The 16,866-nt window shown below is 42.4% G+C and overlaps 1 protein-coding gene across 1 annotated transcript; it reads right to left on the minus strand.

Moving 5' to 3' along the window:
* Positions 1-681: 681 nt before the first annotated feature.
* On the minus strand, positions 682-16,502 carry PARD6B (par-6 family cell polarity regulator beta). Its single transcript, XM_058562472.1, has 3 exons — positions 16,218-16,502; positions 11,451-11,673; positions 682-3,334 (listed from the first exon to the last, which is right to left on the minus strand). The coding sequence occupies exons 1-3, from the start codon at positions 16,281-16,283 to the stop codon at positions 2,505-2,507; spliced, it is 1,119 nt and encodes a 372-aa protein (XP_058418455.1). The 5' UTR covers positions 16,284-16,502; the 3' UTR covers positions 682-2,504.
* Between the last annotated feature and the right edge of the window lie 364 nt (positions 16,503-16,866).

Raw genomic sequence — 16,866 nt, forward strand, 5'->3', positions numbered from 1 at the left:
AAAATACTGACATTCGATAGTTAAACAAAGTATCATTCATGTAAAAATCATGTTGTCGCATGGAAAATTTAATTAGAAAATTCATAGTTCACAAAAGTATATATATTTTGTTGATAGCTCATGAGAACATTATCATAAATTTACTTAAGATACAGAACAAAATTCACAGTTAGGCCTGACATTTAGTACTACAAAATTTGGTGCTGAATCCACTGATATTTTTGTTAATAAGGTACACTTGAAATAACTGATTCAGACTACCCAGGAACTGACATTTTATTGTATAACCAAGATCTACTGGTTTTACAATACATCTAGTAATCAATTATTTTGCCAATAATTTAAATGAGAGATCTAGTTGAAAACACCATTGACGTATACCCTTAGCAGGAGAATTAAAATAAAAAGCACTAGGGGCCGGCCCGGTGGCGCAAGCGGTTGGGTGCGCGCGCTCCGCTGCGGCGGCCCGGGGTTCGCTGGTTCGGATCCCGGGCGCGCACCGACGCACTGCTTGGTAAGCCATGCTGTGGCGGCGTCCCATATAAAGTGGAGGAAGATGGGCACCGATGTTAGCCCAGGGCCGTCTTCCTCAGCAAAAAAAAGAGGAGGATTGGCGGATGTTAGCTCAGGGCTGATCTCCTCACAAAAAAAAAAAAAAATAAAAAATAAAAAATAAAAAATAAAAAGCACTAGCAGCTCTGATTTCCATTTTCACGAATACATACAACACAAATCTGCATTTTACAGTTAAAATTTGTACAAAAAAATCAAGCCCTGAAGTATTTGTTCCCCCAAGAGAAAAGTTCTGATGTTAAAACTTTGTTAAAAAAAAGAGAGAGAGAGGTAGTGTGTGAAAGTATTTTTACTTAAAATGTTGAACCCCTGCACCGCTTATAATATAAATGCAATTTAACCTTCTACATATTAACATTATTTTGCCATTCAAGAGTCAAATTTATAAAACTCACAGAATGTTAAAGCTGGAATGCCATTAAAAAATAGTGGTATATAAGTGGAAGAACTTGGGTGAATTCAACAAAAAGTACAATGTATTACATAGTAATGTGCAGTTAATAGTTTAGTGATAATATGTTCAGTGGTAATGTGCACAAAATACATTTAAGTATTCCGAGTCGAGTGATCTTCACTTAATTGACTTTACCGCTTCCTATATTTTTACCATACAGAGAAAATATCCTTCAAAACGGAGTCATTTGATTCTTCATTGTTTTAATAGCACACATTGTTATGAAGGTATCCATACCAGGCCTACCATAAAATTCATCAATAAATAACTCTGAGAGAAATACCCATAAGCCATAGGGAACTTACGTATCCATACTCTTCTTAGTTTCTACATACAAGCGTACTGCGCGCTTATGCGCGTCGTACAGTGAGACCAGGCGAGGAATGAAAGCTAGCAGCCTTCTTCTCTACTTGTTCTAAGTGGACGCAATGGAAAGTGATAAATAGCCTCTTAAAATTAATAGCGATAAACTCTACCTGTCAAAAGTGAATACTACATATTTTTCATAAAGTGTAGACAGTGTTCCTAGAAATCCCATTAAGGAAAACTCAAATTTTTCACATAAAAAGTGCACAAGTTTGTCCTGTGTAAAAGTCTCTTAATTTGGGTGCATTTTTCATCCAAAATGATTTGCTCTACTTGAATACACTGAAAGAGTATAAAAGCACACCAACAAAACGCACACACAAACAAAAGGAATGATGTCCAATGAGACTGGGAATGAGGACGAGAAGGGGTTGGGGAGACTCTCCACGTTACCCGAGTCGATGGGATTGCCTTCTACAACTAAGTTAGACGCACGTGGAATGAGTCTGCAAATACAAAAGCTGGAAGATGGACAAACAAGAACCTGAACAACTGTCATCGAGTTTGTTAATTCAGGAGCAGCTTCAACGCTTAACAACATAGGACGCAGCTCCTAAAAACAGTCCACTGGTTTGGTTTTTTAGGAATCAGAGAAAAGAGCATTTGAAAAAATTACTTGTTACAATTAGCAACAGAGGAACATTAAAAAAATCAAAATAAAATACAGGGAACATAGGAGCTGAGGTCCCCAAGGTACCAAAAGACAGAAGCAGACTTGTTCACATTAGAATTTTTAAAAAGAGTTAAAGGAAAAATTACCTGGGCTCTGCATAGCAGGGTAAATATGCAACCACTTCAATGGAAATGATCTGGTCCTCTCACACGGTTCTGAGAACGTGCTCCAACAGCCAGTTCTCAACAGACACGAGAGCAAAAGCGCGGCATTTCATTAGCGAAGGCCCCTTTGTTTTAGACTTAAATTCATCTCTGACCCACCAAAGTTTATATTAACAACTATCAAACTGCTATTTTAATAACACTTTAAGCTTGCAATATTATTTTTCTCATGCCTATTCCAGGTCACTGGTTCAGAGGTATATATATGCTTTAAAGTAGCCAAATTTACAAGTCCCCATGGCATCCTCACTCGGAAAACATTGAAACAATGGTTTCATAGTGTTATAATTGTTCCATCTTCCTCTAAGAGCTTTTGATCTGGAGCACGAGTTTCAAATTCTGTATTTGTGCCACTTGCCGTGGGTGCTAAGCTCACTTCATTAGAAGGAATAAAACCATTCTGTCCAGACTCAAAATTGAGTTCTATCTGTGTTAATGATTCTAGGCTCTCAGCATTAGGAACAGCTTTAGGAATCTGCTGTGGCACCCCGTTATCTTCAATAATGATGTCGTCTTCATCACTGTCTTCATCCTCTGGCTCAAAGCTTGGTTCGATCTGCTGTGGATAGCCAAGAAGGCTGTTATCAGTAGACTGGCCAGAGCTGCCGGAAGTCCGACTGTTCCTAACAACATTATTCCTCTGGTTTGCTGGTCTCACTGTTATGATGAGGTTGCGGCTGTTTGCAATCATCATGTCTGTTACTTGATCAAGACTCTTCCCAGAAACTTCTATGCCATTAACTTCTAAAACTTCATCATTAACAGCTAATAGTCCTGTGCTTTGAGCCAGACCTCCTGGGACAAGTCTGGATATAAAGATCCCTGGGACCTTCTCTAAGCCATGTGGTGTTACTCTGACACTGGAGCCATCCCGGATGTAGAATCCTAGGGGTTTCTCAGTGCCGTATTTGTAAAGACGAACCCTACGATGCGTTTCTGGGAGAATGTCCACGTCTATAATGGAAGACACAGGTCTGAAGTCCTGAGGCATACTGATGACTATATGTGGCTTTTTTCTATGGTTGTCAGGACGCAATACATTGGTTAAAACATTCTTCTTCTTTATTAATGTGTCGGTACCAAAGGCACTGTAGTCTGCTTCTTCTGTTTAAAAATAAAATAAAATAGAAATGTTGTAAAAACATTTATAGAATTTTACAACATTATAAAATTGTTTTAAAAACATCCATTTATCTACAGCTGAATCTGTACAGAAAGGATAATCAATGTATTTGGTACATAAACAAACTAGTTAAATATTAGCTTATTCTCACCAGATCAAAATGCAGTGCAGTAAGATACGCTATACCAGAAAAACCACAAGGTGGCCCTCTCAAGTCCACATCATAAAATTACCAAGTGTCGATGCTACGTTGATAGAGCTCAAGGACTGTTGAACAACAATAAGTATGGCAAATGAAATTCTGAGTCTTACAAACACATTCTTAAACATCATTTTAAACAAGGTACTTAAAATGTATTTTTCCTTCATTTGTTTAAAAAACCTCCAATTTGCATGTTTAGCACATTCAACTCGCATGAAATGGGACACTTCTGATTGCCAGGTAAATCAAGACAACAAGCTCAGATACCTGTATTAAGGGCTGGGCAGATAATGGGATTAAATGAAGCAGATAATATGCATTAAATGACAATATAATTAAACAAATGCATATCAAACACAGGAATTTTGGTCTTCTGCAAATAACCAGTCTCCCCCTCACTTTTTCAAGGGAGTTCTTAATCTTTCCCTTTCCCACTTGGAAAGAGGCTGATGCATAAGATTTTTAACTTTTTTCTTCACTGTGTGAAACCATCAAGTGCAATGACAGTCTGTCTCAGAACGACACAGACACACGGTGGGTGAGGACTCTGGCAAACCGGGAGCTCCCGCCCCACTGCAGGCCACAGCAGCTCCTCCTTCAGGCAGCTTCTCTCCACAGACTGCAGGAATTTGTGTGGCCAAAGCCCATTTGCCACAGAGTCTTGTTTTTTAGGTAAAAATCTTCCCAGTTTTAAATGCTGACACCCAATTAAATAACAAGAACAAAAACCTGTTTGAGCCAAATAAACATCTGGGGGTTGAATTCATTCTCAAACTCTGATGTAAACCAAGGGAAAACAGGGCACCTAAAACTAGATATTCTTAAATCCCACTGCTGAGGGAAGATAGCCTAACAAACAAAACATCTCATCAGGGAATGAGGTAGAAAAGGAAATGAAATCAACAGCAGGCACAAAAGTTGAAATCATGTTTCAAAAATAACTGGAATGGGAATAAACTAAAATGTCAGAATCTTCAAGGATAAAAAAAGTATTTAGTAACAATAAAAGTGACTAAAGATCCTCCCCCTTCAAAAAGAAGACCTAGTTCAGAATCCTGGTCTCAGCTACTGCTACAGATCACAGTGACGTCACCGCACTGCGTTGGCGCAGGGCTCAGTTCGTGTTCTCCCCTCGACTCGAACTATCCCTACTGATAAGAGTATTATCATCTTTACCCCACAGACCAGGAAATTAAGGGTACACAGTAACCGACACAGAAAAGACTGGACCCAGGTCTTCTGACTAGGCCAACAGCTTACAAAGTCACATAATGAATGTTAAGTGTCAACCTGTGTCACAGCACAGAGAACTTCAGTATTCTTTTCTCATGCTGCTTGAACATTCTTCAAAAGCTAGTCTCAGATAAATGTACAAGACTAAGGGTATCTTATTTTTTGCATTTTTTTCCCCAGGGTTAATTTTGTCCTCATTTATAGATAAATATTACACTGTGTTCTTACAGAGACAGAAATTTATCATTTGGCTTTGGAAATAAAGCTATTGACACAAGAATCTTTTTGGCAAAATCTGGCCAAAAATCTATCAACAATAGTCTTCTGCTGAATGTGTTTTCTCAAAATTATATACTTTCATTTTAAAACAATCAATTAAGAAAGCCTACAAAATATTTATAAGGGAAATTCCAGACCATACAAACTGAGAAGAGAATCAAGTTGCCTACATACCTATTCATGGGAAACCTGACCAAAAAACCCCCAAATCTGCATAATTTGGCATCGCATCCAGACTCCATTTGAATGCTCTCTGCTAAATTCTCAAAAGCAATATGCCCCAGCACAAAGGCACCTTTGTTCTCCCATCTAGCTAATCAGTTTCCAGCCACTGGGAAAAGAAATATGTTGGCAGAAAGCCAGGGTGCAGGGTGCTAGTTTGAAGTGTAAAGGTGAATGTCCACCGGGAACGGGAGGTGACTTTCTACCTGAGAATGTACCAAAGCACTGAATTCAGAATGAGATGGAAAGTTTGGAAACCTGGTTCACAGCAACCTTCCACTCGCATAAACAGTACGTGATACAGGCTCACCCAGCAGTACCTCACTTACCGCATGCCTGCCCCTCAGCCCACAACCTCAGCTAACTGGAACGGACAGGGATCCATCCAGAACGCCCCCGAGCAGCCAAACTGGATGTGCCACTTCCTTACACACAGAAAGCTCCTCTGCTTTACTCACATCGGGGCCCTGAAGGGCCCCCCCCCCGAACCTCCTACTCTTTAAACAGTGATTCTGAAAAGCCTGGTTATGTCATCCCTTAGTTCAGAGAGTGTCTTAACTCACAGATTCAGAGTAGGGGGTACGGGTCCACCAGGGAGAGGCAGGCATAGATACAAGAAACAAAAGCCTACAATGAATAAAAAGCAAATCTGGAAAAAAAAAAAAAAAAAAGAGCTTTATACAAACCCCATTAGCATCCCTGTACAGTAACAGTTCACGGCAGAGTCATCAAGAAAGTTCAAGATTATGACCCAATCGAAGTTCAGTAGGAAGACAGGGAAGAATGGAATAATGCTTGAAATCGTTCTGATCCAGGGTTGACAACCCTCCTCCACAGAGAGTTGTACAGTCAATATTTTAGGCCTCGAAGGTCACACAGTCTCTGCTGCAGAAGCAGCCATAGGCCACACAGAAAGGAATGCATATGGCCGGGCTCCAAGAAAACTTTATTTACAAAAACAGCCAGGAAGCCTTAGTTTGCCAACCCTTGTTCTAAGCCAAAATGATTAAATGAAATAGATCTGGCAACTCTAAAAGGACTAAACATCACTTAAAGCAATATTCAAATTTTGCAGACCCCTTCACTCCCTAATATAACAAAAATCAATCACTATTTATGGACCATCTACTACGTGGCCAGGCATTGTGCTCTGTGCTGCAGATTCAGTGAACAAAACAGGTAAGGTACTTGCTTTCATGGTGCTTATAGTCTAAAAAAGGAGATGGCAATTAACAAATAATTTCAAACAATTAAATTATTACAAAGGTGCCAAGAACTGGGGGGGATACAGTGCTGTGGGAGTATGTAAATGGGAACCCAGCCTGGTTTGCAGGGTAAGGCAAGGCTTCTCCAGGGAAGTAAGGTTTGCATTGAGACTGGAAAAGAAGCCAGCAGCTAATCAGGAAGAAGGGAAGGAAGAACATTCCAGGCACAGGATACAACAAATACAGAGAAGAGCAGAATGGGGCAGACGATGTTCAATTGATGAAAACGAAGGGTAGGCGGGGAGGGAGGAGGAGGAGTCAAGAGCCAAGTCAGAGGCAGCCAGGGGCCCTGCAGACAAACAAGGCCTCCGGGGAAGCATTAAGGATTATGGACTTCAGCCTAAGGCAATGGGAAGAAAACCAAGGATTTTGGTTTTTCTATAAAGCTCATTCTGGCTGCAGCTGGAGAAAGGACCTGAGGGGAAGACAGGAGGCTATGTAGTAATTTAGGATGGTATCGGCCTGGAGCACAGGCAGTGGAGACAAAGGAAATAAATTTGAAAAATAATTAGAACATAGTGTTCACAGGCTTGGTGACTAAAAATAGATATGTGTCACCTGGTTGGTGACAACCAGGTTTCCATCATGATCAACTGGTGTCATATTCTCAGATGTTACTCCACAATTTCTTTTTATTAATTTTTAATTTCTAGGGCCATAACCTTTTGTTAAACTATTTTTTACAATGTACTAATAAAATGTATATCCCTTAGAAATTAAACCCTGATTCACTAAAATATAACCTTAAAATACATCTACAAATAATGTCCCCTGCACAGTGAAGTTCTAAGAGACGAGGTAGGTGCCTGCCCAGTTACAGGTGTCCGGGCCACCAGGCCAGGTCCTAAGCGAGACACTGTTTAAAGCAAGGCCCTTTTAGTGTTTCCAGCAAACTCCTCTGAATAAATCCAAGATGCCGACGTATCTGTCTGATGTCATACAAAGCAGACGGTGAGACAGCAAGAAGCCGTGGCGCAGATATTCTGCTCAGATCTGGCGAGGAGCCTGTGCACATCAACCGACCCCAGACTTTGCTGATCACCATGCAAACGGGGAAGCTTTTAAAAAATACACATTTCCCTGGCTGTACTCCAAGCCTGCAGGAATGACCTGAGTATTTTTTAAAGGTACAACCTTTAAATATTTTCTAAAATTGTTTACTGCAAATAATAACGTATACAACAAGAGAAGGAAAACTCTCCTCCGGACCTTCTCCTCTCCTTCCCCCAAATAAATGAGGATATGCTAGACCCCAAGAGGGCATGGGTGTTGGCACAAGACCTGGGAATCCTCTCTCTGAAAATAACTTCTAAGATATCAGGTTTTTAGTTTTGTTTTTACTTCCATGATAACAGCCCTAGAAATAGAGTATAGGGTTTTTCTTCTAACAACAATTATTATAAAACAAAACTTTTCAAGACATGCAACAACACTATCTTTGAGTTTGGGCTATAAAGCAGTTTATGCATTCAACTGTAAGCTTTCACTTCAAAGAAACTTTATTTAGCAGAGTGTATCAGACTGTAAAAGATGACATGGTTTTAAAATTTAAAATGGTTTTGAAATTTGTTTTTTAAAAATCAGTACCATGTCTAGCGTAATTGCTGCCCTGCTGATTCTTAAATCGGAATCAACAAGCCAAGAAAACAGAAAATGTGTTGCAATTAAGTAGTAAAATGTAACTATATTTAATGTCATGCGTTATATTAGTTTCCCCGAATTTAATGTCCATTAAAGTTTACAGAAAATCAACTTTCTACTTAAGCATCAGTTGATTTTTGTTTAAAAGAAAAAAACTATCAGCATGAATCACTGGGCACTGTCCGTAAGACAGACAACAAGTCAGTTTGTACTTAAATCAGGTAGTTCCAGGACCTTGGAGGGTAATCTGGTAAGGGCGGGCGGGTGGGGGGCTTTCGCTCAGCTGGTCAGAAAACCCCCTCTGCGGAAGTTACGTGAGCTAAGATCTGGGGGATGAGGAGGCAGCCACCGCAGAGCCGGGGGCAAGGCGCTCTTAACAGAAGAAAAAGCAAGTCCAAAAGCCCAGAGACAGAGCAAGCTCACCAAGCCGGAGGGACAGAAAGGAAGCCACCGAGGCTGGCTGTGGAGGGAGCAGGGAATGCAGGAAGAGGAGGTTGTGAAGGCCAGTCAGGAAGGGTTTTATTCTGGATGCGATGGAAGCCACTGGAAGGTTTTAAGCAGGAATGACTTGACCAAAACTTACTTTCATTTTTTTGCTTAAGTCATATTTGTATTAAGTTTATATTTTTGAAAACAAAAGTTTAAAAAGTTGAATGGACTGCCTATTTCTAAATCAAATTCTAAGGGCTATTTTTTTTTTTAATAATTTTTATTTATTTGTTTTTTCCCCCAAAGCCCCACTAGATAGTTGTATGTCATAGCTGCACATCCTTCTAGTTGCTGTATGTGGGCCTCAGCATGGCCAGAGAAGCGGTGCGTCGGTGCGTGCCCTGGATGCGAACCCGGGCCGCCAACAGCGAGCGCACGCACTTAACCGCTAAGCCACGGGGCCAGCCCTCTAAGGGTTATTAATTGCATTCGATGTTTCCCTCTATGACAAAGAGAACTTCTGTTCACATATAAACACGTCTGAAATGGAAACAGCAGGAGATAACCATCCTTAGAAGATGTTAGGATTAACCCCATGATCATGTAAGCGTTACAATTCCAGTGACAAAAACTCGTGGTGGCATAATCCACCTCCTAAATCTTTCTAACAAAGAGGATAATCCAACAAAATTTTGTCAGATGGCAGTAGTCTAAAAAAGTAGTCATTCTACATTTGAATACACATTCCAAAGAGCAACTAAATTTTTAAGAAAATTACAACTGCTAACATCAAAAAGGCCTACTATTTAACAATAATTATTTAAATTATTCTGCTTAAAATGACAAGTTCCACTCAAATGTTTTGTCCTTCTCTCCTCTACTGCTGCTCTTTCTTCTCCAACATTCTATCCATAGCTTTCCAGAGGTCTATCCCTGGTCTTCACCTCAGCTAGTCCTCAGGTCTACTCCTGAAAATTCCAACTCTCATTTTTCTGCAGCCTTTCACCTCTCTCTGACCAGCCTCTGCATTTCTACCCTGAGCTCGAGTCTCCCACTTCCAATTTTCTACATGGCATGGTTGAAAGGCACCTGCCAGATAAGGTTTTCTGTCCTAAAACCAAACCAATTTTCTTCCAAGTCAATCTCTCTTCCAAATTCTGCTTGTATACGGCACTGCCCCAGCCATCAGGCTCCAACCCAGAAAGCCATTCTCTGCTGGACTCCTCTTCAACTCTACACCATCCAGCAGGGAGCCCAGGGACTCTCCAATACCCCCTTTATCGTCCACTGCTACTCTCCTCACCCACCTCCTCTACTGGGGTGGCTTCCTGGCCGTCTCTTCAGCACCTTGCTCTCTCCTCTAAGACTGCTGCTCACTCCAGTTCATCCTGCACAGCCAAATTAATCTTCCCAAAGTAAGACCCTAATTGTACCACACTCCTGTTACACATCTATGAAATCCATCTCAGGAGTCTTTGGGAAAATTTAATTTGTGCGTTTCTAAGTATTTTGTAAATAGTCAAGTGCTATACACAGATATAAGTTACCCTTGGAGGTTTATTTGTGGGTGGACTTTAATTCCTCCAAACCCAGAAAAGCAAAGATACATCATCAATGGCATTTCAAAGCGCTGGGAGTGGTCCAATGCTTATCAACTGATTGGAAATCAAGTTTCACCTTCGAGGGTAATCCTTACCCATTCTCTCAGACTACAGTCTGGGCTGGTTTACAAACACAGCAAGGCTTTACTCATCCCACCCAAAGCAGGCTCGCTGCTCTCACTCGGCTTTCCAAACTCTTCACTCACCAAAGACAAAGGAATAAAGGGCACACACTATGTCCATGTGCAGACAGAGAGAGCCACATAGACCCACAGATAGACAGACAGACACACACACACATGGAGGAGCCCACAAAGTAAGCGGGCTCGCTGCTCTCACTCGGCTTTCCAAACTCTTCACTCACCAAAGACAAAGGAATAAAGGGCACACACTATGTCCATGTGCAGACAGAGAGAGCCACATAGACCCACAGATAGACAGACAGACACACACACACATGGAGGAGCCCACAAAGTTAAAAAAAAAAAAATAAGTTTTAGGACTCAAAATACATTTGAAAATGCTTGCCATATAGAGTGGTTATTTCAAATGTTCTTTTGCAAGACTAATATCAATGGTTACATTCCTCCAAAATAATGACTTGCTATCTAATTTTCTAGACAATTAACTAGTTTTTATTCCTCTGAAAAACAGCCTAACAGAGAAAGGAAAGAAAACATTAGCTGGATGCCTACTGTGTGCTGGGACGCTGCACTTAGTTCATTTAATTTTCCCAATAATCCTATGAGATAATATGTTCACCCTACAGACAAAGACACTGAGACCCACGAAGGATGAAGGACTTTCCTTCAGATACCTATTAAATAGTACACAGCACTGGAAAGTTGGTTGCCACCAAAAAACTAGAATGTTTCTCTGACTCCAAAGTCATACTCTTTCTACCATATCTTTCTGAATGGACAAAATTCCATTCAATGAAGTGAAGATGCACTAAATTCCTAATTTCTATTTAAAAAAATCTAAGATGTTACAATTAAAGTAATTAAAAACACGAATTTTTCTAAAATACAGTTAGTGACATATAAAGATATTAATAAAACCAACAATATCACAAATGTTTTAATCCATTTGTTAGACGATATGGTAAGAAGACTCACACAAAGCGTCTATTCATTAAGTTTGTGGCAAAGTCTGTGTATTCCATCAATGAGGAAAATAAACTACTTCTGTTTCTAAAACAATTTTCCTAAACAGTGGTACTTACCCTTTTTTTGTATAAAAATCCTCAGCAGTGGATTGGCCGTTGAAACAGCTTTGTGGTAATTATCATCGTTATTTATAGGCAGTAAGTCTCCATGGATGTCGGCATAGCCTACTAAAACGTCAACGTTGGGTATCTTATGAACATGCTGCAGTAATCCATAGAACTCCTCAAATTTTCCAGGTTTTGATCTTTCCAGTGAAAACCGACGAAATTCAGCTCCAAACTATAAATATAATAAACGTATTAATTAAAAAACAAAAGTAACAGGGCCCCATTTTAAAATGCATGCCATAGAAAAGTTAGCAGGCACAGTATTTCCCTTAATAAAGAAGAAAGTTCTAGTGACACAGTCTGTTGTGAGAAAGCTCATTTATCTGGAGATAAAAGAGCCTAAGAAAGGTGGAGGAACGTGCCTTCTCACTGCTGCATCTCTGGAGGGCACTCCCTTTAAGAGACGCAGCCTCAACTCCACCCCTGGGGTCCCTGCGCCTCACTGGGGACTGTCCTGCCGAGTGACTCAGCTCAAACCCTGCCTGGGGCTCGGATCCCGACAGCAGCACTCTCCTCACTCAGTGCATCGCGGGGGAATGCAGACGTGCCCAAGATCTGATTTTGACCGTTAGCAAAAAGCATCTAAGTTTCCTCCCCCATAAAGGCAATTACGATTTCACAGGAAATGGCAAGAAAGAACAGCAACATATACAAAAAGGACTTTGAGCTTCTTGGTATTAGGCTACGATGAAAATGGAAGTACACCATATAAGAAATAGGTCTAGAGATGAGAAGCATCTTCTCTGTGTTAGTGCTGAAAAAAGCAGCTTTATCAATACATCAAATATATGTCCTCCAACCACCCAATTAACACAAGGAGTGTTTATGTGCTTGGCACAGTGCTAGGCCCTAGAGACTGAAAGGCTCGGGCCTGCACAGAAGCTCACCAATTAGTGGGTGAAGGGAATAATTACTTCAGTGAGGTATTAAAGGATCACATAAACAGAGATGATAGCACCTCCATCATGGCCAATATTTATCATCACAATTCTGATTCTCAGGTCGGCCTTACTACTCTAGAATCACATCTCTGCTCTCCAAATGACGAATTATTAAAGTGGCTCTTACTCGACACTAAGGACTGGCTTCATCTAGTCCATAACAAACAGGATCTGTGACTTACCGTGGGACTAGCATGGCATTTCCTCAAATGCAGAAACCTCAGACAGGTTAATCAGCCTTCCTCAAAAAGCGTCCCAGTCACATAAGTTTGGGAAATGCTACATAACTATAACCACACGCCTAGGAATCACTGTGGGGACCAGATATCAAAGGCTTGGTTAAGTCCTGCGGTGGATTTTTTAAAAAGAATTTTTAAACAAATGTTTGCCATGTGTGTTTGACCACTAAACTCATTTTCCCTCTAAATATCTATTATTAGCAAGAAATACTAATGTACCACTAAGATAGCCTTAAGCATCATGCAGGGAAAGTCCCTATCAGAATAACCTGAGCAGGTTACAAATGTCAATTCATTTTCCCAAGGACCCTCCGGGACATCTGGACTCACTGCTTTTGCTGTATCTAAGTCCATCTGCCTTGCTTATACCCACACAACTCACCAGTTTTAAATTAAAATTAAAACTCACTAAACCCACCTCTTACCTCTAATAAATAATTAAAAGATTCCAAAACACATTCCTGAATTATAAACACTAACATTTGTCAAGAAAATAAGGTGACTCATACCTAAATCGCCCAAGAAGTTTAGTCACACCTTCACGTTTCAAAGTAAATAAAAACTCGGGAACACCCTTCCTATCAGAGTTAGTCTTATGATGTTATCAAAAGTCATAGTTTCTCCTCCATTTTCCTTATTCTGGTATCACATCACCAAGTTCTGAGGGCTTTCTGATTCATCCCAGGGTTTATCACTTCCCTGGACACATAAACAGGAGCAACATCTAATAATTGAACATTCTGGGCTTCAATGCTTTTGCTAAAGCTTCTGGATGAAAATTCTTTGCTCAGCATTTTTTTCTCTTGCTTAAATGTTATGATAGAAACAATGGAAAACTGTATGGCTTCACCGTAGATGTGCCCTTTAGCAAACGTTAGCAGAAAAACAACAAGAGAAATTGTTATGCTTCTTGTAGCACAACAAGAGGATGAAGAGAACTTTTCACTACATCAAGAAAAACAGGAAGAGAGAGATCAAATTAAGACCCAATCAACAATTCTTCACTATGTAAACCATTTACAACTTTTTTTAGGCTGGTCTAGTTTGTCCTGGCCACCCAGAATGCGTATGGACACCCTTCTCCCAAGATGTGGGTACACTGTAGAAATGCAAACTTTATTTGAATATCCTGTTTGCCCAGGAAAAATAATTAGGAAACGTACAGCTCAAAGACTGTTCCAAGGTTCTTAAAGGACACCACCTTGATGATTGATTAAGAACTCCCGACTCAAGAGAAACAAGATAAATCAGTTACCAAAGAAAAGTGACACGGTAGCTGGTATCACAATTTAACTATAGTTACTTCTGCATTATCCATTACTTTGATTATTTGTACCATCTCCCCTTCCACGAGCAAAGATAATAAAGTTCATACTACTGTTTTCTCTACAGAAGAAAAAGAGATTCTGAAATGTGAATCTGCACATCACCTAGTTGTGGTTACGATCTCTTAGCCACCAGTTTTGTAAAAAGCTTGTGACATCATTAAAGCAGTGAAAAGGGAAATACTGTTTCCAACATCTGACCAAGTATTTCAAATGGTCAAGATGACAAGTGTTTCATTTAATCCACTAAAAATAAATGTATCAACAATATATATTTCGAACGTGAGGTATCACAGACACCCTAGAAACAATACGTATACTGAGCCTATTTATGAACAGCTAGAACAGTGGGACCACACTTCATTCGGTGCAGGTTCTCAGACTGCCTTGATTCTCTTACAAGACATGGTTCACTAAAAGCGCAGTATGGCAGGTCAAATATATAACATGTAGTTTAGACATAAGTATGGGAAATATTCACAGATCAGATGACAGAAGAGAAGGGCAGAAAGCCTGCAATTCCAGTCCCCAAGTGCTCAAGGTTTCCTAGTCTGAGAGATAAATTACTATTTGACTGTATTAATCAGTGCACCTAAAATCCCTACTCATGTTTTCTTATGATAAAAAAATTAGAGGCTTAACTACCAAGATTAGGACCACAAACTGAATTTTAAGATTACGCAATATCACAAGTGTTTTTCTTTTCTTAACCTCAACTCCCACAAGCCCAAAGTAAATGTATTACAGAAATGCCACGACAAGGCTCAACTATTGGGCATGGAACCACTACCGCCACTACACTGCTAAGGGAAAACCTCTATACATTTTGAGTCATCTTATCTCTCAGTTCAACGATGTCACTTCAATTTGCTATGGCAGTTCCACAGAGGACACAGGGCAGAGCATATTGCTTAAATTGCTATCATTACATTTCTATTCTTATTAAACCGAATGGGTTCTGAAACTACTGCCTCTCCTGATACATGAGTTAAGTTGCAAACAACACTGTAAAATGATGTTAAAAATGAATGTAGATATTCTGGAAGGAATAATCTCAGTTTCAGCAACTTACAGAACTTTGCTTATCAATTCCAGATAATAAAAACCATTCTACCACAGGCTGCGGGGAGCTTTACTCTATCACTTAAAATCACTCCTTGATTTTGCATTCTCCCTAAGTACACATTCAATGATATTCCATTTTTTGAAGCTGATATGCTTTTACTTTTCTCCTACTCTTTTATGTGTTTTGGTCTTCCCAACTCTATTTCAAATGTTTTCAGGGCCCAGCCAATGTCCTCTCTTTTGTATTCTATACGCCTAAAAGTTACTCTGTAAAAAAGGCTTTAAGATTTCATCATAAAAGCAGAGCTTGGCTAAGTCATAACCTTTCTGAGCCTCTGTCTTCTTGGAGAAACAGACTAGATTATCTAAGCTCCCTCTGGCTCTTCAATTCATGAAATGCTCACTGAAAATGTTCCCGTGGCTGCCGATCACCTTCAAATTCCAGTTCAAAACCCCCTTTGGAAAGCATTCCCGAACTAATCCCCACAGACTATCCTCCTGCTCAGACAGCCTTGCAATTTAGGAATTCAGTAGATACCGACGTAATTATCAGCAGATTGGCATACCGCTGGCCTAGAATGAAAACACTTGATGTGAAAAGGTGGCAGGATGGAATGAAAAGAGCATCCAGACCCAAACTGTAAAGTGCTACTCGAAGGAAAGGCGATAGCGTTAATTTTCTAGATTAAATGCATACCAAAGTTAGTGCTAGAAAAATCCCCAGCAAGAGGCAAAGCTAACTTTAAAAGCGCTCTTTCCGTCCCTGGGCGACCCACTCGATGCACTCCCGCACCCCAGAGAGGGGGAACATCTTGCGGAACGGGTGTTTCCAATACCTCGTACTCACAGGCCGGGAGGGAGAACCCCCCCGACCTTTCGCTGCACGCCGCGCTCCAAGCCTCCCGCCCTCGCGGACCCCCGGCCCTTCCTCCCGTCCTCGACCAGGACCGCGATCAGGCGCTCCGCCGGTCTTCGCACCCGGGCAGGGGCAGACACGCGGCCCCTCCCTAGCCCCTTCTCCGCAAGTTCACCATCCACCATCTGCCGCCTGCGAGCCGCGCCACCGCGCCCCGCCCCGCCCCCGACCCCGCGGCAGCTCCCCGGCCCCCCGGCCGGCCCGCCCCGCCCCGCCCGGGCCCCGCGCACCTTGCTCTTCACCTCCATGGTGCCCAGGCAGCCGCCGCCCGCCCCGGGCCGGTGGCCGCGGTTCATGCTGAGGCCGGGCCGCCCGGCGGGAGCGCGGGCAGCGAGCGCGCGGCCGGCGGCGGACGCGCTGCGGCCCGGGCGCGTCTCACAGGCACCTGCGGCGGGGCGGCCGCGGCTCGGTCTCGGCGCACAGCTCCGCTCGGCTGGCTCCTCGCGCGGCGGGACCGAGGGTCGGACTGCAGGCGCGGCGGGCGGGGACGCGGCTCCCTCCCTCGGGCCTCGGCGGCGGCCGCGACGGAGGATGAGGGGGCGGAGGCGGAGGAGGAGGAGGGGGCGGGGCAGAGGGCACGGGGCCGCAGCCTCGCTCTCGGCCGCCTCCCCCGCCAGCCCGCGCGCGCGCACTCGAGCCGGGCGGGAGCCGCGGCGCGTGCGCGCGCTCACCTGCAGCCTGCGCGGAAGCCTCCGCGGCTCGCGCCCCGCCCACACCCAATAGGAAGCGCGCACCTGCGCCCACGGCGCCAACCAATCGATACACGCCTCGCGCCGCGTGTGGGCGGGCCGCCTTCGCGAAAATCCCGCCCACAGCCGCGCGATTGGTCCCGCGCTGCGAGGGAGGGGCGGGATCACCTGAAGCCGTGGGCCTCCTCCC

This window comes from Diceros bicornis, chromosome 19, assembly GCF_020826845.1.
Source record: "Diceros bicornis minor isolate mBicDic1 chromosome 19, mDicBic1.mat.cur, whole genome shotgun sequence".
Lineage (NCBI taxonomy): Eukaryota > Metazoa > Chordata > Mammalia > Perissodactyla > Rhinocerotidae > Diceros > Diceros bicornis.